At 40.2% G+C, this 21,048-nt stretch overlaps 2 protein-coding genes across 3 annotated transcripts; both read right to left on the bottom strand.

Annotated features, from left to right (window-relative positions):
* Positions 1-3,543: 3,543 nt before the first annotated feature.
* On the bottom strand, positions 3,544-11,572 carry LOC112557999 (endoglucanase E-4-like). Of its 2 annotated transcripts, none has more exons than XM_025228174.1 (13): positions 11,522-11,572; positions 8,684-8,741; positions 7,912-8,066; positions 7,539-7,758; positions 6,930-7,100; positions 6,520-6,704; positions 6,231-6,390; positions 5,959-6,070; positions 5,346-5,496; positions 4,949-5,093; positions 4,508-4,676; positions 4,121-4,311; positions 3,544-3,861 (listed from the first exon to the last, which is right to left on the bottom strand). In XM_025228174.1, the coding sequence occupies exons 1-13, from the start codon at positions 11,555-11,557 to the stop codon at positions 3,788-3,790; spliced, it is 1,827 nt and encodes a 608-aa protein (XP_025083959.1). In that variant the 5' UTR covers positions 11,558-11,572; the 3' UTR covers positions 3,544-3,787. The 2 variants fall into 2 exon arrangements, with proteins under 2 accessions (XP_025083959.1, XP_025083960.1); XM_025228175.1 differs by lacking the exon at positions 11,522-11,572 and adding an exon at positions 9,663-9,759.
* Positions 11,573-14,009: 2,437 nt separating this feature from the next.
* On the bottom strand, positions 14,010-20,813 carry LOC112558021 (adhesion G protein-coupled receptor L3-like). Its single transcript, XM_025228205.1, is given in 6 exon segments — positions 14,010-16,344; positions 16,675-16,878; positions 17,447-17,593; positions 17,945-18,145; positions 18,808-18,950; positions 18,953-20,813. Coding segments are annotated over 6 exon segments (2,487 nt in total). The 5' UTR covers positions 20,298-20,813; the 3' UTR covers positions 14,010-15,897.
* Positions 20,814-21,048: the final 235 nt, after the last annotated feature.

Here is a 21,048-nt window from a genome sequence, read left to right as displayed (position 1 = left end):
TGGGATGAAAATTGTATCCTTTAGGGTGAGTGTGTGCGCGTGTGTGTGTGTCCGCCTGCTAGCATACAGAAAAATCATAGAACAATCGGGAAAATAAGGTGTTGAAAGAAAGAGTAAATACAAAAGAGAGAGAGAGAGGTGTGAGGGTTCAGTGAGACGGCCTGATTACGACCTTTGCTTCCAACTGCAAACAAAAATCTGGAAATTCATGAGTAACAACCTTTCTTCTGTCTTCAACCAAACCTTTCCACGGTTATTAGCACTGCATATAATTGTTGTCAAAAGAATACTTTTTCAAAAATTACAAATGCTTTATTTTGGAGAAAGACGAAGGCAAAATATACAACCTACAACAAATAAACAGTAGATCACGCAGTGCGGTTTGCGGCTTCCGACCGGACAGTCGTGATACACCAGGTGCACGCACAAGACTTTACTACTCACCCACCCATCCTCTCCCAACCACCATCACCACCACATTTTGAAAAAAACGGTTCTTTCAAAGGTGCTGTACTCGGGGCGTCACAGTCAAGGGAAGGAACTCAGATAACGACGATATGGGCAGGTTGCGCCCCCTGTTTGCTTCAGACGTTTGTTCCCGACTAGCTTGTCTACCTGCTCAGGATCAGGTTTGTTCAGACAACCGAAAAAACGACAAGACTCATGAAGAAGGATTAGCTTGAGGGAACAGCAGGGACCTTCCTGGTAAAATCAAAACTCTACAGGATAATGAGCATGTTTGCATGTTTATCAAAAGTTATACCCTGGAAGCAGTGCTGGAGAAGAAGATTGATGTCCATGAAAGAAACTGCTTCCGGAGATTCCGAATTATGGACCTAGCGTAAGAACGTCTATGGTACGAGATTCCCAGCCGGACACCAGAACTCACTCCATCTTTGCCACAATAAAGAGGTTTAACGATGTGACTCGCCACAAATGTCTTGCCAAGACTTTGCTGCAAGACACGCTAGGGTAAGGCAGAAAAAGGTGCAGGCAACTCAAAAGGTGGTCGGAAGAAACATGAAAGAGTGAATCCACATAGACACCTCAGGCCAGAAGCAGACAGCAGACCATGATAAAGAGCCTTGTCAGCTGCCTCGACTTTAATGTCTCCTCGCCCTCCCCAACGATCGCGTAGGCCAAGGGGCTTCACTGGAACTAATCTTACGAGACAGAACAGACTTTAAGCAGTCTAAGAGAGAAGTAGAAACTTGTTGCAACCACTGTCACTGTGCTTGCCTGTGGACCAACTCCTTCATCTGTTTTGCATGGTCCAGCAGTGCATTTGAATGGCTTTACATCTGTCTATAATCTTGTGTTTAGTAGAAGACTAGAGACGTACAGTACGATACAAACTGCTTATAGTTGGGTGCATTATGCTGGATAATATAAATATATTGCTGAATGATATATTTTAGTACAATGCCCGTCAATGGTATATATAGACTAATGAAGCACAATCATTTTTATGGACAAGCGAGCTTGCATGTGTAGCATAGAAACGAGAGAAAGCAGGAAACTAAAATGTGAAAGAGATCAAGAAAGAAAGAAAACTTTTTGTATGACTGAAAATATTTGGCGTACGAAGACAGAGACAGGCATGCACGCAAACAGGCCTGACTCTTTTCAAGGAAAACAAAAGAGCCAGCTGTAAAAGCAGCGCCCCGTTTCCATGGCGACATCCAAGCTAGGATGGCTGGCATTGATCTTGAAGACCGGTCAGGCCATGGTCAACTTCCCCGGGGGATCCCGGTAACTGGTCAGCATCAGTGTTGTCCACCTGAGTACGACAAGCAAACCCTTAGGGTGCAGTGCACTAAAGTCTTCTACACATGATGAAAGTAGTATTTGACACAATCAGGGGATAAATAATAACTATATAAAAAAAATTCAAACGGAAAAATTTGCTTACCTGCAAGTCTTGTTCATTGGGCCCCGTGTAACACTTGGTAGTCCAGCTATCTGGCTGCCTCAAGCCCCAGACTAACACAGTGATGGAGAGTGCCACTGGGAAGCTGAGCCTCAAGTGGAATTCCGAAGAGTGTCCCCACAGGGGACATAAGTGAAAACATAAATACCCCCAACTCATGACCTTCAAAGTGCAAAGGTTAATAGGGAGTGAGGCGTTATAAGCCACACCTTTCTCATGGCTCTTTTGGGACCTCCTCCCCTTTCCCTTGTCCTTCCCCAGCCCTCTAAGGCAGAGGTGGGCAAAGTTTCTTTTTCTTGGGCTGGTCTCAAAATTCTAAACTATGCGCGGGCATATATTTTAAAAATATGGAAACAAGTACACTTCGCCTTTTGGCCGACGGGCCATATTTTTCGTGATCTCTGATAAGGATTATCGCTAACGCAGCTCCATTTTCATCATCTACACGTTCCGCGTGCGTGAAATGTTGACAGATAATGTGAAGAAGGGCGGGAATGCATCCCATTATAGGAACCTTGAGACACACCCAAGACACAATGATAAAGAAACAATTTAAAGGTCATCAGTGTTGATTAAAATTTCATTGTTTCAGAATAGAAATGTGGGTCTAGTGGAAAATGTTCATAAGAAATGCGCACCACAAATGAGATGTTTTATCGTCCTGTAATTTGGACCGTGTCAATGATCTATCATTTAACAAATAAAATTTCCAGCTGAATCAGTAATAATAAATTTTCGTTATAATTATCTGTGTCACAACGGTTATATGGACATATATACAGGAAAGACTAAAACACCAACAAACAAATCTGACTTTGAAAAAAAAATGATTATAATGTTACGAAAAAAGTCAGCATACAGAAATGCTTAACTGAAGTTTGCAAGAAACTCATCACATTTTTCCAATGATGATCTTGCAGCACTTGAAACTGTACTTAAGGCCGCTGGTATTCTGTTGAAGGTTGAACTGATAAGAATGTCAGATAATAGGTCTGCCACACATTTTGAACTTATGTTTGTCTGCTGAAGTCCCGCAGAGAGAACAGAACTACAGCAATGATGTTTCTTTGATGGGAAAAGGATAATCCCATACTTGGTGTTGTGGACAATTATTTCATGTTCGCGTTTGTTTGGGGTTTTATTTAGTAAAGAGAATTTAAAGATTACAAAATCTTAGATTCTAGTTTCGAGGATGAGGGAGAAAGAAAGAAATATACCTTATTGTTGTCTACGATGCCCTATTGCACTTTTATTAATTTATTAAAATAATTTCATAGGGAAGGATCTGGGTTATATTTTTGAAGTCTTTTCAAAGATGAATCTAGTAATGATATGTTTTTAATTCCCGACTTGGAATATCAATTTTCGGTTTAATAAAAGCTCGAAGTACATTTTAATTTGTATGTTGTGTGCTTTCTACTCTAAAACTGCTTGCAATGACTTTTATACAGTGGAAAGGTTCACATTTTCACTAAAGTACATCTCTATTTTGTAATGGTATAGTTTGGTATAGTCTGTTGCTTCCATTTTTTTTCTATCTGCAGTCACAGCTCACAAGAGACAGTTAAAAGTACTGTTAAAATGCACATCACAATTTTAAAGAACAAAAATGCTTCAGTCATTAAGAAAGTTTTTATTTCGAGGAGGGCCAAACATTCAGCCGACAATAAATACACAGGACAGCTGGTGGTGAAGTTTGGCCTGCAGTTTTAATAGACAGGCAAGGCAATGGGCAGAGATCCCCTGAGACAACTTCTGCCTCCTGTGTCGTTAATAAAGACTTGTCATTGTCTTGTCATTGTCATTGTCATTGTCGCTGTTCTACGAAGTCACTGGTGATGTGAAGGGAGAGGGGCATTAGCGACGATACGGGCAGGTTGCACTCCCTGTCTGCTCAGGGTGTTTGTGCCTGATTAGCAGCGACCGAAGAGCTAAAAGGAGAAAAAAGATTTTATTCGATTATTTCTTGGCTTTAAATACAGCGCATGCATTGGCATCATAAAGAAATGCTCGTACGTGTCCTCATCAAATAACATTGCACGCTTGAATGAGAACGGTAGAGCAGATGGATTTGACACAAATCAGATGCTAGTTCTCTACTAAGAAGAATTTGTTTGTTTTTGTTTATTTATGTGTGTGGGTTTAACTGCCTGCTGGTCACTCAGCAGTGAACTATGACCCTAAGCTCACCTGCCACAGCGGTCTGGAAGCCGGCGTTGTAGTCGCAGGCCACCTCGTTGTTGACGTAGTTGGAGCGGGAATCGGTGTAGGCGTCGTTCTGGTCTGGACCGCCCACCAAGGCGCCGTACAGCGTGTGGACGTTAGGATGATTACTGCTCATCACAAAGGGACCGCAAGGTGCAGGCAGGTTCGGGCAGGAGCTACACACGGGAATCAGACAGGTTTATTTCAACAGACGACAGTATCGACCTATGAAAGTACCTTTTCACGACAACTAAGCTAAGTCTAAATGCTTTTAAATTTCTTCACGATTTTTTTTTCACCAAGACGGCACAACCTTTTCACGCCTGAATGTGGGAGGATGAGAAGAGTGTTAAACAAGTCGTCGAGAGTTACCTAGACCGGTGATGAGGACTGTGCGGCCAACCATGGTTTCCAAAGCCGATGAGGTAGCTGAATCCTGTATCACCAAGAGCGTAGTGGATGACACACATGGCCCAGTGGCGATACTCCTCAAGGGCAGAGTTGCTATCAGCAGCTATTAATGCCATCGCCGCCATGTTGGCTGTCAAGAAAGGCAGATATAAGATAATATGAATCTTCCCCGATGAGGATAATGATCATGATCATGATCATCATCATCGTCGTCGTCATTGTCAACTCTCCGTCAGTCCTAACAGTTTATCAATAGTATTAAAGTGATTGACTAGAAGTTAAAACATTCTACTGTAGTACACATGTGACGAAAAGACCAAGAACAGTAAAAAACTTTCCGTTTCATACAATTTAAAAAGGAAGGAGTGATCGATGAAGGCATTGAGGAATTATGTAACTCACAAGCGTAACGCAGTGATCCCCACTGAAGCCGGAATGGTAGGCCCTTGGGGGAGTATGGCACCTCACCCCCTGGAAACCAGTATTTGTAGGTTCCCTTCACCGCTTCCAGGGCCGCTGCCTCATTGGTCAGCTGGTACATCAGCACCTGATACAACAACATCCGGGCTCTTTCAGCAACAAGCAGCTTAGGAAACGTCTCATTATTCACGTTTGTAAGTTAATAACTCGGCATAAATAACAGTGAAATTTATATTACACCCAAAGATGGCGATATTACAGCAACAGCAAGAGAAACACACAAAATGCAGAGCAGATTTGAACGCATATCTCGACCTGCAACAAGTCCTTAGAAACAACAGTTCCATGATAAAGAATTACATTAGAAAAAAAGTTGTACCTGGTTGCCGGCAATCTTCTCGTCCCAAGACATTCCCCAAGCGGGTGCAGGGTCAAACCACTTCCTGGCTTCTGTCAGGTACTTTGCATCTTTGGTGGCCTTATACAACCAAAGGGACCCCCAGCACATTTCGTCTGTAAGATTGTAGGACCTGTGCGACACAAACCACTGTTTAGTTGTAGTATTAGTGAAGCTTTCTACAAAGCAGTCTTGTGTGGTGTGCGACATAGCGATACAAAAAAATTAAAACTTTTGTATGTTGACCAGTAACAGTAGTTAAAAGCCTGTAAAAGATTGGTGAGTTAACTTTCTTTGGCTCATGGGCATGCTAATTCAGGCCTTAATAAAACCATTGTACAAGGACCCTAAAATCTATGACTGCTCAAAATTGGTGAATTCAATGCCAAATCGCATCAATTTTGCTGCTGAAGAATCGAACATTTCATATCATGTACTGATGTGAGTGCATTAATATTATTCTTACAAACTGACTTTTATTTTGTTTTTCCTGGTTTGTTTTGAGTAATTTGCACAAGGGTGTAGGTCAAAGAACTGAAAGCAAATAAGTCGATGTTAAGAACAGACAGCAAAGGTGAAGAAAGAAGCTGCTTACTTGTAGAAGCCAGCGGCTGCTGACACACTGTCGCTGTACTTGCCCTGATGACTGTGAGCGAACTCCCACAGCTGTTTGGCATGGCTCAGCAGCGTGCTGGAGTAGCCGCTGTCTGCCAAGGAAAACAAATCGGTAAACATGACAATTAGTGAAGAAAACGCAGTACAGTTTGTCTATGGCCTTAACAGGCTGCATAGTGCTGGGAGATACGAAATATTCTTGTGCACCGGAGTAGCAGCAGAATAGAGAGAAAAGCAGACAGTTGGCCTCACTTTTATCAGCAAAGGCAAGAGAGCCAGCCGCAAACGCAGCCGCCGTTTCCATGGCAACGTCCGAGCCAGGATGGCTGGCATCGATCTTGAAAGCCGGTCTGGCCATGGTCATCTTCTCTGGGGGACCCCAGTAGCTATGGTCAGCGTCAGCGTTGCCCACCTGAATACATGTAAGCCTTTGGAGTACAATCCACTACAGTCTTTTACAGATGATGAGCATTTGCAGCAGCCAACCAGTGAATGGACAAGTAATGAGAATGAAGGAAAGAAAGAAAGAATTTATTATGACCTGCACGTATAGTTCATTGGGACCCGTGTGACACTTAAGCAGGTAGTCGAGCGGCCACTTGATGCTGTCGTACATGTGGTCCAGCTGTCCAGCTGCCTGGTAGGCGTCCTTGTACAGGAGCAGACCCCAAGCCAACATAGTGGTTGAGAAAGCCATTGGGAAGTTGAACTTGACGTGGTCTCCGGCTAAGAAAGATAATCATGGCGTTGAGAAGAGAAGCTATTAGAGTTATTATTTCCCCTGTGTTATTCAAAACAATACTTTTCAACATGCGTGGTGCTTATTGTTTAAAAAAAAACCCAACAAATAAAAGACAACATTGCTGTCACTCTCTGTCGATTCGTTAGGCTACGATATTCACCACGTGATCTGACTTCCCAAGAGAAGACTAAGATGACATCAACACTCACCATCATACCATCCTCCCGTCAGGTCCTCGCCCTTGGCGCCCTTGTCATTGAGGGCGGAGTCCCCGCGATACGGGATGCGATTGTTTGCGGGAAGTTTGCCGGACCGCTGCGCCTCGTAGAACAAGATGGACTTGTACAGCACATCATCGTAGTTGTATTTCGAGTTTGCTTCTGCGAGAAGAAAATAATTGTGGTTGTATTTTAAGGGAACCCTAGGTCTCTACACTAGATTAAATGTTTTAAACTCCTGTTATTTGAGCTCACAATTCAATGATTCTTTGTTACATCCTACAAACTATAGAACAAGTAAGTCAAATAGGTTCTTTTAGTTGCTGTTACACAATAGAAGATTCGCATTTTTTGATTTTTCTTTGGTTCTTTTTTAGGGTTTTTTTTTTAAAATAAATGGTAAATGGGACGTAATAATAGCAGTATTCTAAAAATTAGAAAAAGACAAAAAAAAAAAAAAAAAACAAAAAAAAAAACTGGAAGAGAAATAAAGTTTAAAAAGTAAGCAAACGAAAATCCAAAGGTATAATGTCCCTAAATAAATCGCTTTCAGACATTCTAGGCAGCAATGAGGAACAGCAAGAGGTCTTTGCTACTTACTGTTAGGAAGAGTTGGCACCGACCAGTTATAGTCCTTGCCCTTGTTCTGACATACTCCGGTCGCAGTCGGATGGAGGGACTGACTGCTAGTGGAGGTGGAGTCGGCGAAGAAGTGTACGACAAGGTTTTGCCCAGCTTCTACGAACATGTGATCTGGTTTGTTGATGATGGTCCATGTCTTCAAGTCATCCGAATGAGAGTAGGAGTCAGCATTCTGCAGCTATAGCAATGAGCACAGGAGTCAGCGTTCCACAGAAAGTGAGTGGAGGATAAAATTCATAGAATAAAGAAAGACCATAACAAGTTGGATCATAAATGAATAAGCTTGGGCTGTGGAAAGAAAACAAAACACTGAAACCAAACAGTGACCTACATCCATGGCCTTAATGGGAATGTTGAAGGTCAGAGTGCAGACAAAGCCTTCGACGAGTTCGGTCGTCTTAAACACAAGTTCGGCCTCAAACCTGTGACCCCAGTCGTTCCTCACGGTGAATGTACCGTGCATTGTACCATCATCGGCACTGGCAGCTGCAAGGCACAAAAACAGATCGTGTTTGTATCTGGGTCTCTCTGTTTTACTAGCTGTGTACCGAAGGGTCTAAAGTCGTCGCAAAGTTGATCACCTATGTCAAAACTGTTTGTTTATTTCATATCGTTTGTCGTTTCCTTCTGGGACCGTAGTTATAAATCGAGAGTAAGTCGTTGCGGAAAAATAGAAACTCAAGGATAAGCATATTGTTGGATAGATGGGTGTCCAGACCTCGCGGACACTTCATATTTTTTAACCGAAGTACACACTTGCCACTGAATTATAACTCCAGGGGTAACAAAATCTGTAGGGTCTGGTAACTGTTTTATAACTTCGGTAGCATGACGCTTGTCCCTGAGGTCTCCGTGTTGTCCCAGGGCAACGACTTACCCTCACTTCATGACTACGGCGCCTGGGGTAGGTCCTAAACCAGTCCATGTGACAGACCCCTAAGCGAGTACAAAAATGTTTTATCTATTTTTGCTTATGCACGTATGTTGGTATTTTTGCTGTTGGAAATAATGGTCTTGATATTATTTAGACATAATTATTCAGAACAGGTGACCTTAATCAACAAAACTTTTCTTCACTATAAGTCTGTTGCTACTTAACTCACCAAGTTTGACCCTTGCTGTCAAAATCAGAGTTGTCAGCAACAGGGAAAGCATCATTTTCTGAAACAGAATATTCAGTGAATAACAGATCCATAGAAGAAAGAACTTCCTTTCAAATAAATCGTCCATTTATCATAAAAACAGTTACAATAGATAGGACTACTTGTCCTCACCAACTGTTCCGAAAAATGGATAAAAACAGAAGGGTCTGGTACCTTCCACCCTACTGACATGTCATATAGTCGATTATTCCACTTAACATGAATGACGAAATTACTTAAGTATTTATTTATATGCAAGCTTTTTTTCTTGAAGCTGTGGTCTAATATGATCATCTCTATTATCGGATTTCCGAAACTCTCCAAAACTGTAAGTCACTTTGTCTATTATCATGGAATCTTAAACATTATCGTGCATCATCCGAATCAGCGACTGATTCAACGATAAGAGGAAGGACAATGAGTTTTATTCAGATATACCCCAAAATTTCAAAGCTTTCTTATTAGACTATGTATATATTAAATTTATTGACTGAGTGTTCACTTTTTTCAAAGAGTAATTCCAAAGAGTAACCCCAAACTCTTAAACTTGCAAGCGACACAAGCCTGAGTACAAACCAACCGATCCTTTAGAAAGTATTAATGCCACACACTAGAACTACTTGCAGTAGCTGTTTGCTTTAAACAATGTAATACTCTGTAGGTTATTTGTGCTTCCCTGCGCCATATTTCTTTCAAAAACGTTCTTAATGTTTACAGACATTTCAGACACACAGTCAGCGAACTTATTTCAACATCAAAACAACATAAAATAATCGGTGCCACCTAGTAAAGCATGATAACTGCTAAACCAAAACAAACTCATTCACTTAACAAAATACAAAATTATTAATATCTGTGGTATTGACGAATTAATGAAAATTATTACTGGTATTCTTTTTCAGAAACCATGGTAATTATTATTGTATGTGCAGTTACTTACATATCCCAAGACAGACTGTGCCAAACAATGCTTGAACGATAGGAGAGAACATATATTTTATAACCTTCGGGCACTCTCAAGAAATCACTGATAAAAACGAAACAATTCAATTGTAATCTGAGTGGCATACAGTGCCTTACATTTAGAACAGAACTATAGTTCAAGAGTAAAAAATATGCACTAAAATAGAACTGTTTAATCAATCTGTAACTCAAGGCCATAGCAATTATCTATCCTGCAATACTGAAACTATCCCGTTGGTTTAATAATAATAATAATAATAATAATAATAATAATAATAATAATAATAATAATAATAATAATAATAATAATAATAATAATAATAATAATAATAATAATGCAGTACTTTTAATGATACCTAACTACCTACCTGCACACCTACCTACCTTTATGGATTTGTTCATTCATTTGTCTCTCATGTGTTCATTTGTTTGAACGATCATTGTTTTCGTTCATTTAGTCATTCTTTTTGACTCTGTCGACAGGAATAAACTTTTGTATGTTTTAAGAAAAAAAAAAACCAGAGTGAATGGCAAGATGAACCCAGCAATCCAGGCGATATGTAAATCAGTTTTAAGCTATGTACGTGAAAGGGCTGAGTGCTCCGGTCTCTTTGAGTGGCCACAAGGATGTATTCTAAGTCCCGAACTGTTCTCCTATTTTTTTATTAATGAAGTAGCGATTGGAGTGTCTCTTAAAGGTAAATACGGTAGACAAACGGTTCAGAATACAATAGAATTTTTTTTTTTACTGTTTGCAGACGACATACTGTTGTTCTCCAGTACTTTAATAGGCTTACAAAACCAACCAAGTAACTTGCACACAGAAACTTCGCTTAACAGTAAATCTAGATAAAACTAAAGTCATGGTCTTCAGAATGGGTGGCCACTTATCAGTAAAAGAAAAATGGTTTTATGGAAACAATACAGTATCTGTGAAAAATTCATACAAATACAAGATGGCCTATAACGAGACGGGTAGATTCCCCTTACATATCATAATAGCTTTAAAACTCCTTCAACACTGGTAGAAACTAGTCCAATACTAAAGAGGCAGGAATACAAGATGCTACGTGTACATAGTGAGAACACAATAGTGAGTTCAATGAGAAGTGGGTCTGGAGTTGTATGGCTACAACAGGGAGTGGGAGATGAACAGTGCTTTCTTGAAGAATTCAAGGACCGGCTGATGTCAGGGTTTATACAAAACTAGCATTCCTCTTTAGAAGATGCATAAATATTCCTGGTATTAACCATTTAGTATTTGAGTCCGAAGAGCGCTATAAATAAACTTTCTTAAACTTTTGTCGACCGAATTCTTTTGATGAATGCCCTGATAAGACATTCATGCTCTTTGCACTGTTGTTCGTGTGTTTTGAGTCTCGTGTACAGAAAAAAAAACTGGAAGTAAAGGAGTTAGAGAGAGATAGGAGGTGGGCACCGCCTTCACAAAAATGGACCCCGAGAAGATTGCTTTGAGTAGTGAATTTGAACTGTATTAAGTAGTGTTTCATGACAAAGAGCTGTATAATAGTATTTTGTTCATGTGGGAACTAACAATGTGTGTTCAGAGTTTACGACAATAGGTTCAGTAGATTTTTTCCCTAAAAATAGATTTTATCGTTTTCTTTTTAAAGTTTTAAGAACGGTCAGCGCACAATTGTGAGCTCCAACGATTATCTGACAGCAGAAAAACTCTGTATTTTGTTTTGTATTATTTAGTTCCTACAACTTATTTTTTCTGCGATTTCGTCTGATTAAAAAATACATAAACTTTCAAAATTAAGCGGATGGAAAAATTTTCATAACTCATGAATGGAATGTAAAACAAATACATACGGAGCACGAGTGCACATGGCAACAGTAAAAAGACATGAAGCTGTCAGCTCAGGCATGTGTAACGGTTCCCCACTGTTACTTGGAGAGGTGGACAAGGACTACATTGAACTCCACTGACCTTTCTATGCAAGACTTACTTATTGCCCCTCAGGAAATACCTGAGTCGTGTCAGGTGCTCTAGGGATTGTCAAAACACACCAATGACCATTGCGGTCAGGCAGTACCAGTTAAGGAAGCAATGAATGAACGAAGGAACTTAATATTTAAATAATTAATCATATTTGGTGACTGTATTACAAAAGTCGCTTTCAACCATTCCACTCTCCCACACTCTCTCTCTCTCTCTCATGCACACACACACCCACAGGCACACCCCCAAACACAGTCCCTCATATATGTCTACAAAGAGAATTGTTTTTCACCACCCATGCTCAGCATCTCTTCATGCAAGCGGCTGATAACAAGACTGGCGTGTTCTCCTCGTCCTTGACAGCTCTCCCAGTAAAGCTAACTAAACCTGATAGTTGATAAGATTGTGGCAGCTTGAGGTCGCAGATAAGGCGAACAACACGTTCTTTCTAAGTAGGGCATCTTTCTTCTTTGTTTCTTCCTTTCCTTCTTTCTTTCTTATCTTTTTCGTTAAGAGCATAGAGCTGTTTCGAGAATGAAGTTCATTGTTTCTTTGTCCATGCAGAAAATTCACTGTGAGGATGAAGCATTTCTCTGGGAAGATCCAAAAGTTATACTTCATAAATTGTATGTAGATTGTTATTTTGTGAATGAAGCCTCGCTATTCAACTAATATAGTCCATGGATTTCTTCCAGAACAAAACTGAGATAAAAAAGAGAGTGAAGGTTACATTCGAAAAAGAGTATTTTTGTAGAATGACTCAAGAAAAAAAGAAAAAGAAGTAACAGAAAGACGGTGAGCTTCCTGGAGGCGTTTGACATCAACCCCGCTGTCTCCGGCTTATTTTCCCTAATCGGGGGCCTTGGGAATTTCCACTTTTTCCCCCAAACCCAGCGGCCCCGTTAAAAGAAGGCTTTTCAGGAGGAGAGAAGATCATCAAAGTAGTGAAAGAGGAGTAGGACGCTTTAATCTCACTCGCTCCTCTATTTCCTGGCTCTATTTCTGTTTTGGAATTTCCTACTTTGACAAACTAAATGATGCATTCATATAAACATTCTGAAGCAGGACACGTCATTCTATTCGAAAAAGTCGTCTTATGGTGGGTATTAGCCATCCCATAATCATTTCAAGTAGTTTACAATCAACGAGACTGTCTCAAAATGCTTATTAGTTAATAGATATTACAGCTTAACACGTTGTTTTTCTGGGTTCTATTTTATTCAAAATTCTGTAGAATTCATCACTGAGGCGTCTTTATCTGTATCATTCTAATCAAGTTTCAGTGTCTAATTTGACAAATTAATTTAACTGGGACCTCTGCCCAGGTATTACAATCTAGAATACTACTGTTGTTTACTACTTTGTTTTGATTTGCAAACTTATGTTTTTTTGTTGTACTTTCCTATAAAAAAATAATAACAAGACAACGACGATGATGACGATGATTTAGATTACTAACAAACTGTTGGCCATCTTTATTGCTTTAAACCTCCTTATAACAAAATTAATTACTACATTAACTTTGCTATTTCCATACCCATGTTCAGATAGAAAATATAGGGCTAGTTGTTTTGATATGCAATAATTTTCCTGCAAGTGTCAAAAGGGAATTATTTTGTTTTGTACTGTGCTAGAAATAAGAGAGGAAAAATAAAACTTTCTAGTTTTAAAGTCTGTAGATTTCAACGACTTCGTAATGATGTCATTACCGAGAGAAGAACCGTTAGGTTTTAAGTGAAGCATAACATAATCATAGTTGTCGGGCTACAAGAACCCTCGATCATATCGATGGAAAAATAAGAAAGAACTAATAGAGAGAGTGAAGGGAGAAAGAAAGAGAAAAGAAAATCCCAGAAAAAAGGAAGAGGGAAGAAAAAAGAAAATAAAAAAGGAACTGTTCTCGGCCATTAGCCGGGCTTATAGCATCAAAATTATATATTTCAAATGGAAGCGTTTTAGGAAATGAAGCTAAAAGCGCACATAACTGAAGAATTTGGTGCAAGATAAAAATGTCTTCCTTTGCGCCATAATCGTGACATTGTAAATAATATCTCACGAACTGAACCAACTGATCGAAATCTTAAGTTGTCGGTATTTAGCCTCTACAGCTTTATCTTTTTTTGAGCATGTTAAGCCATTCGATCAGCCGTTTTCTCGTTGAATATTCCCATATCCTGTTTTAGGTATTTCGGGGATTTTTATTCACACTTTGGCACTTCTGGTTTAATTGGTTTCAGTAAGCATCAACTTGTTTTGTTCCGAATAAAAATAGATTGCACTATTCACTATGTACCTTTTATGCGTGTAGTATGCATTCTTTTTTTGCATAAAAAACACGTGGAAAATGATTTTTTTCCTTTTATTGATAATATTTAATTTTCAAGTTGTTTCCCAGGTAGATCTAGAAAACTATCGTTTGCCGTTTCTGTACAGTTTGTTTCCGGATGTAAAAAGAAGTGCGCATGCGAAGTACGACTAATTTGAAATGCATATCAACTGTGGCCGATCTAGTACGTCGAAAGAATATGGCTTTCTTGAAATTGTATTAAAGTTGGTTACTCCTGTAAGACATTCTAATGAAGGATCCCACTTTGTTAATTTGTTGTTGAAGGTTGCAGTCAACCACTTCGCAGTGTCTCGTCTGTTACCCGAGACGACAGAAAAGTACAAATTTGGTAAGTCTTCTGTCGAGATGGAAACTATATCCAGCGCTTTACTTCTAGTCTCTGATCATGTCATATTGTAACTATGTGAAAGACACAAAATGGTCCTCACAAGTGGGTTTTCTTCTGGTGAAGGACTACAATAATACCCACCGAGGCAAAAGAGCTCACATTCTTCGTCTTATGACAGAATGTACAAGTACAGTTTGTACTTGAGGACCTTAGGCAGTCAAATGTACCAGACTTTACTGTCTTCTATTGACCATTATGTCAAATGTACAGTTAGTATGCTTATTTAATTATCTGATGATAGTTTCAGGTTTTAGAGATACCATCTTCACTATTATATTTTTGTTACTGTGTTTTTAACAACATTGCCTGCAGTCAACATCAACCAGAGAGAGAGAGAACGAGCGACAGTTGGGATTATTCAGTCACGCTGACAGTCTGCATTTCTCGTGGTTCTGTAAAACTGCTAATGTAGCATGTGAAATATAGACTTTCAACGTCCGAGTAACCCACCTGTCGGTGTGTCTGGTGTATGCATTTATATGTGATACCAAGACTTATGTATGTATATAAGTATTATTATTATTGCTCTTACTTCACAACGAAAATTTTTTACAATAATACTTCAACAGCTGACATTGTCTAAAATCTACAAGTGATTGTTGTAATGGCATCAAGACTAGCGAGCCATCACATAGACATTACGTGTTACTATTGTCAGCTGTTTGTATGAGGTGACAGTCGACATTTGATTAGTTATCGGGCGACCTCACCGCAACACGTTGTCCTCCTCTAAACATAAATATCTTCACGACTCAAAACTAGTGCGTGTGTCCGTGCGTGAGACTGTGTGCGTGTGTATGAGTGTGTGCGTGCGTGTGTCCGTGCGTGAGACTGTGTGCGTGTGTATGAGTGTGTGCGTGCGTAAGTGTGCATGTGTATGCGGTCGGGACTGCTGAGTGTTCTTCTTGTTTGATGTCGCAACTGCCCTGAAATGTTAGGTCTGGTTTCTCTGAAGACATAATGCTCTACTCGGTGTTTGCAGACAAATCTTGGTGATCTCTTGTTTACACAATGTCGTGAGGCAGGTCTGTAGCTTTCGTAGCTCCTCGGCGCTTGTGGATTATTGTGATAACCGACGTACAGTGATTAAGATGGTCACAAACATTATTAGTGTTTTGTCTTAATTTCACTCCTATTTTATCCGTTGTTTGTTTGTTTGTTTGTTTGCTTGCTTGTTTTTGCAGCAAAATGTTATTTAAGTACCAAAGTGCTTGCATTATGCTGCGATTTGCGCGCACGCAAATTCTCATTCTAAATATCTTAGAATTGACATATATCGACTAAGTTCGATGTCGATAATGCACCATTCATAGATCTGTCTCCATTTCAAGGCTGTCTTCAGTCTGGTCACGTGGTAACACGTGTTCCAACGTTCGTCGCATGCAGTGCACAGTCATTGCTACCTGAGGCAGGCTAACCACCAGTTTTAATTCTGAGCAAAGTATACCTCGCTCTTTGATGTAGTTTCAGTCACACTGTCTTACACCTGCTCTGGCTGTGAAGGCATTCATTCATCCATCCTTGTCTCCATCCTTCTTCTCTTTCTCTGCTTTCTCCATCTTCTCCTCTTTCTCTGCTTTCTCCATCTTCTCATTTTCCACTTTCTCGGGCTTTTCATCTGGTACTTCTTGAGGGTCAGTTCTTGAATCTTTATCTGCTTGTTCATGTGAATCCACTCTTTCTGTAAACTGTGTAATTTGCTCAGAACTCTTTTCTTCCCTGGTGATTGAAATGCTTCGCAGATTAGTCATACAAGTGGACATTTCGGGGTTTATCTTGCCACCTTCTTGATGGGATTGGAACATTTTTGTGAAGGTGCCGGAAGCGGAAGCCCCTGAGGTGGAGATGGGTTCCATTTCGGCCGTTGAAGGAGTGGCCACCAGCTTGTACAAACCAACTCTTATTGGCATCGGGATCCATGTCGCCTGTCTCAGGGCTTTCCTGTATTCCTTGCGAACCTGAACGAGGTTACAAATATAAATCTTTTGTGTAAATAAATGAGCAAGATCTAACACGTATACAGACACATTTCCACCCATGAACTATCAAGCTCATCCCACCCAGAATGAAACAATAGAACCAGCACCACCAATATACAAAGCAAAAAGAAAAAAAAACCGCAATACTTGTCTCTCCAGTTGTAAAATAGACTTATGAGTATGCAACAGTTAACTTCCATTCCTAGGTACAAAACACTATTGCAAATAAATCTGTCCGAAACACAACAGTTATGTTTATTACAAAATTTACCACACTCTATGCGCTTTGATGTACTAATTTGAGCTTGCCTTAGAGTTTCCTAGGCAATGAAAGCCAAAGATGAATATCCCTTGAACACTGTTGAGTAGAGTGAAGATGTAAGCCATGGCAATTTTAAGTGCACCTATTTGAAACGCTCCTAACAACCACCCTGTCCCGAGCAGGACAGAGAGGCTGGCAGATCCTTGATCATTGTAGATATCTTTTCGTCCTCCTGTTTTTGTGGCAGTGTTCTGGAAGGAAATAGTAAACATCTGGGAAAATTCTTAAGCTTTTTCACACTTCTTCATGAAACTTGAAGTATTTTAACAGGCAAGACGAGACATTAATTTTAAAGGTTAGACGCTGACATTCTGAATAGTTTTTACTCAAAGTTCAAGATGGAAACAACCTACATTCACACTCAGACGTCTAAGGCACAGTTCTAGGACACGTTACAAGTAGGCTAACATGTTTTAGATTGACTTCATTTAACCCTTTCTGTGCACTTTCAGTTTCTTAAGTGTATATACACTGAGAAAGAGCCAAGCAAAAAAGATTAGCACGACAGAAAATGTCCGTCTTGTCAAATGGTGTCACCTGCGTTACAAATCACAGCCAATTGGTGAAAGAGCACGGAGCATCTGTCGGCAACTGTTTTAACAAGCTGTAAATAAACGGTTTTAAACTTAAACTTTTGAGCGGATGAAGCAGAGCGTCAGTATTTATCGTTTAAGTCCAACTTGCTATTTCCCTTGCATTTTCCTTGAAGACTGAAAAGCAAAAGCTGTTGTTGCATCTGACCTCTATGCTAGAACATACCCAAAGGTCAAATGGTGCCACATGATTCGCACAGCGACGCACAGCATGATAATGTTGAAGACGAGTATCACAAGCACCGGTCCGATGAAGCTCCAGTGAAAGCCTCTCTCCGAAGCTGAGCCAGCACATCGTGGGAGTTCCGTAACCCTGAACAGAAACATGTCAACTTGAAAGGTCTTGCCAGCATGAATTCACTTCTTATTTCTTGTAAATCAGCTTCGATACTTAACCACCGCTCGGACTTTTCATTTTCACCAAAAGAAGGGAAGTACACAAATTATTTGAATTGAAATGAAAACGAAACTAAATTGAGGACCCAAGTACAGAGGAGTAGAAAAAAATACCTATCAGAACCTGTAATCCTAAAATGACAGTTCCACTGCCGAATACTTTTTTTTATTAAAGTGAATGAGTAAGCGCATGATATGATGGCGAAAAAAACTAAATATACGCTAATTAAAAGATTAGTGTTTCTCTGGTGTATGTTTCTGAACAAACCTTTCGGTTAACACTTGCACACAATGTAACAATGATAGCAGGCACGCCATAACCAATGGCGAAAAATACTGGTGTCCATGAAAATTTGGAATCAAACACCACCACCAGCTTCCGGTAAATCTGCAGGCCCTCCAGCAGCATCCAGCAAAATGCACACAGGAACAGGAAGTGGAGAAGTCCGGCAATAACAGCACAGATAATCTGAGAAAATAACAATAAAACCACGTGTTTGGAATGGAAATGTTTGAATCGTAAGACAATGGCATACAAATATATCTCCTTTATCATCATGCTGTATACGTGTGTATTTAAAGCAATCTTCGTGTGTAGACTAACTTTTTAATACAAGCATTGACGCTTTTTACAGTTACATCAATAATAATAATGAAGATTTATATAGCGCCTTACCAAATATTTGCTCAAAATGTTTTACATAAATTATACACAGACTTAAATCATCAACAACTATGCACCCATACTTTCATACAACAGACACGCTCACTTCTACAACATACATTCACTCATACACAAGGTAAGTTACAGTCACACGTCATCAACAGTAAAACAGTTCATGTCTCCTTATTTCATCCTTCTTGAAGTAGGAGCATGCATTTGATCAAATTAATACACGCTATCAATAAAATCTCAAAGCTGTGCTTCTTTAAGACAAAAAAGTAACAGTAAATAATTAGAGAAAAGTGCCACGTGTGAAAAACTGTAAAGCATGCATGAATGTACATTTATCACTTCATTAATGTCGTCTATTTTAGAGAAAATAGAAAAGTCGCTGTCAAACTATTTTCTTTTTAGTGAAAGTCGTATAGCTGGATCCAGCTTCCAATCTCTTTTAGCAAAAAACTTACTTTGTTGTCAGTTTGGTCGATCCCGAGCACGAAGACTAGTTGTCCGGCTGCCAGACACAGCACAAAGTTGATGTGAATGGTGTTGCGCTCACTGTACAAGGACTTGCAGCTGACAAAGGTAATTAATGAGAAAAGTAGGCAATGATCGAGATTGACAAGAGCACGGTAGTGATGTAGGACAAAACGTGATCGTCACTACTGCTGCTTCTGCCGCTGCCTGTGCCCCTGCCGCCACCGTCATCCCTGCCGTCGCCGTCATCACCGCCGCCACCGCCGCCACCGCCACCGCTGCCTTGGTCATCAGCGCCGCCGCTGCCGTCATTGCTAAGGTCCTTGTGGTTATCGAAGGAGGGGGTAACATCCATTAGCACGGCGAAGCTTGTCAGATGATTGCAGCTACACGATGTATAATTTTGAGAGACTTTCTCCGTCTTACAGCCGGAGGAAAGCCATTTCTTGGTGGAGGGTTGCCAGAAGGAACAATGACGACTGGTATCATTCACCTGTTTCAAGTGCGCCATTGTAAAATTGACTGGCTGGGAAAGGTTACCCGAAAGTCCTTCTATTGACACCGAAATTACGCGTGAGACGATAACATTCTTGACACTCACATCGGGCGTCATCCATGCCCCGAGTCTGTCGCTTACCACAAGGGAAATAGGCACAGCCCCCTTTAAGCCCTGTAAGCTTGCGAACGGAATTTCAAAGATATCGCTGAGAGGCACTTCAGAATTGGTGGGGAAGTTTTGAAATTTAGCACCAACACTGACACTCATGTTCACCTTGATCCCGAATATCAACATTTTCCCACCCTGGATGGTTGTGTTATTTCCAGGAGGTAAGTCGTTGGCAATGGCGGTCGCCAGCTCCTGTACTGTCTCCAGAAGCCGAGAGGCCAGCGAAACTGTCTCCTTCTCAGTCTCGTTCGCATCGCTTCTGAACAAATTCTCCTCTGTATCAGAAAGAAAAGATCCAATAGAGTCATGTCGTTGAGTTCTTTCTTCTGGTTTCAACTCACGATAGCAATTTACTTTATCCTCCATTAGCCGCATGAAAGTATCTTTAGACGTTTTGTCAGGAAGCAGGTCAGAGATTTCCTCACACTTGTATATGAGGTGCTCCTGACGAACGCACCTGATTTTTATGATGGTTGACACTGTCTCACTTTCAACAAGGTCTTTTGACTCTGTCTCACTTTCAACAAGGTCTTTTGACTCTGTCTCACTTTCAACAAGGTCTTTTGACTCTGTCTCACTTTCAACAAGGTCTTTTGACTCTGTCTCACTTTCAACAAGGTCTTTTGACTCTGTCTCACTTTCAACAAGGTCTTTTGACTCTGTCTCACTTTCAACAAGGTCTTTTGACACTGTCTCATTTTTAGCAAAGTTTTGTAACACTATCTCACTTTTAACAAAGTCTGGAACTAGAAGACAGCAAAGCAGCAAATAATGAAGAACGTATCTTTTACGAAACCGCGTTTCTAGTGTCATTTTGGGGTAGAAGGTCCATTAAGTTGATGTCAACATATTAGAGGCTGAAACTCTTTTAAGTCGGAGCCATCATACCGCCCCTCCAGCAACACAATCAACAACACAACAACAACAACCACGATAATGGTTAAAGTCCTGATGGTAGTGATAAGAATAGGAACATCTGTGAATTTAAAAAAATAGTATTTACAGATGCCGCTTAATTTGAGGGAAGATAATTTCTTGAAGCACTTTGAAAAATCTATATACATTAAAAATTCTTTTGTTCAACGTATTTTTCATTCAGTAAACAGATTTCTTTAGTCACTTTGGCTCACTTAGTGTGCTTTGTAATGTCCTAGTTTACCACATCTGACGTGTCTTATCGGTTGCAGTAGAAGATGGCGGCACAGCGAGTGTGAGTGGTTGAGCCTCAACAGTTTCCCAGTCTGACACAACATTGCAGTTAGCGATGCTGCCAACATAACATGACTGACACGACATGAATACCTATCGTAAAGTGGAATCGCGCCTGCGTCATTCATTCCTGTCACTTGTTCATAGTGACGCAAAATTACATGACGCCAACGATGACGTAACTTGTGTTCTATCTTTGTCAGTCGTAGCCTACTAACCAGCTGACGTCTACCTCACCATTTTCTTCTTGGAAAACTTTGCTTTCCCCTACAGGGCTAGGAGCTTCTAAAACACAAATAAACAAGAACGGAAACAATCTAAAATAGTTTCTCAATGATTTAAGGCGTGATACTTG

The sequence above is a fragment of the Pomacea canaliculata genome, linkage group LG2 (genome assembly GCF_003073045.1).
Source record: "Pomacea canaliculata isolate SZHN2017 linkage group LG2, ASM307304v1, whole genome shotgun sequence".
Classification (NCBI taxonomy): domain Eukaryota; kingdom Metazoa; phylum Mollusca; class Gastropoda; order Architaenioglossa; family Ampullariidae; genus Pomacea; species Pomacea canaliculata.
This window is presented reverse-complemented; position numbering and strand designations above follow the sequence as displayed.

What these genes read in the sequence shown, in the direction of transcription:
- LOC112557999 (XM_025228174.1), bottom strand. Translation starts at nt 11,557, where the DNA reads ATGTCTTTTTACTGTTGCCATGTGCACTCGTGCTCC. An exon ending in GGGATCACTGCGTTACGCTT is followed by an intron (nt 4,677 to 4,948) that starts GTGAGTTACATA and finishes CTTTCTTGACAG; the next exon opens with CCAACATGGCGGCGATGGCA. An exon ending in CTTCCAGACCGCTGTGGCAG is followed by an intron (nt 3,862 to 4,120) that starts GTGAGCTTAGGG and finishes TTCTCCTTTTAG; the next exon opens with CTCTTCGGTCGCTGCTAATC.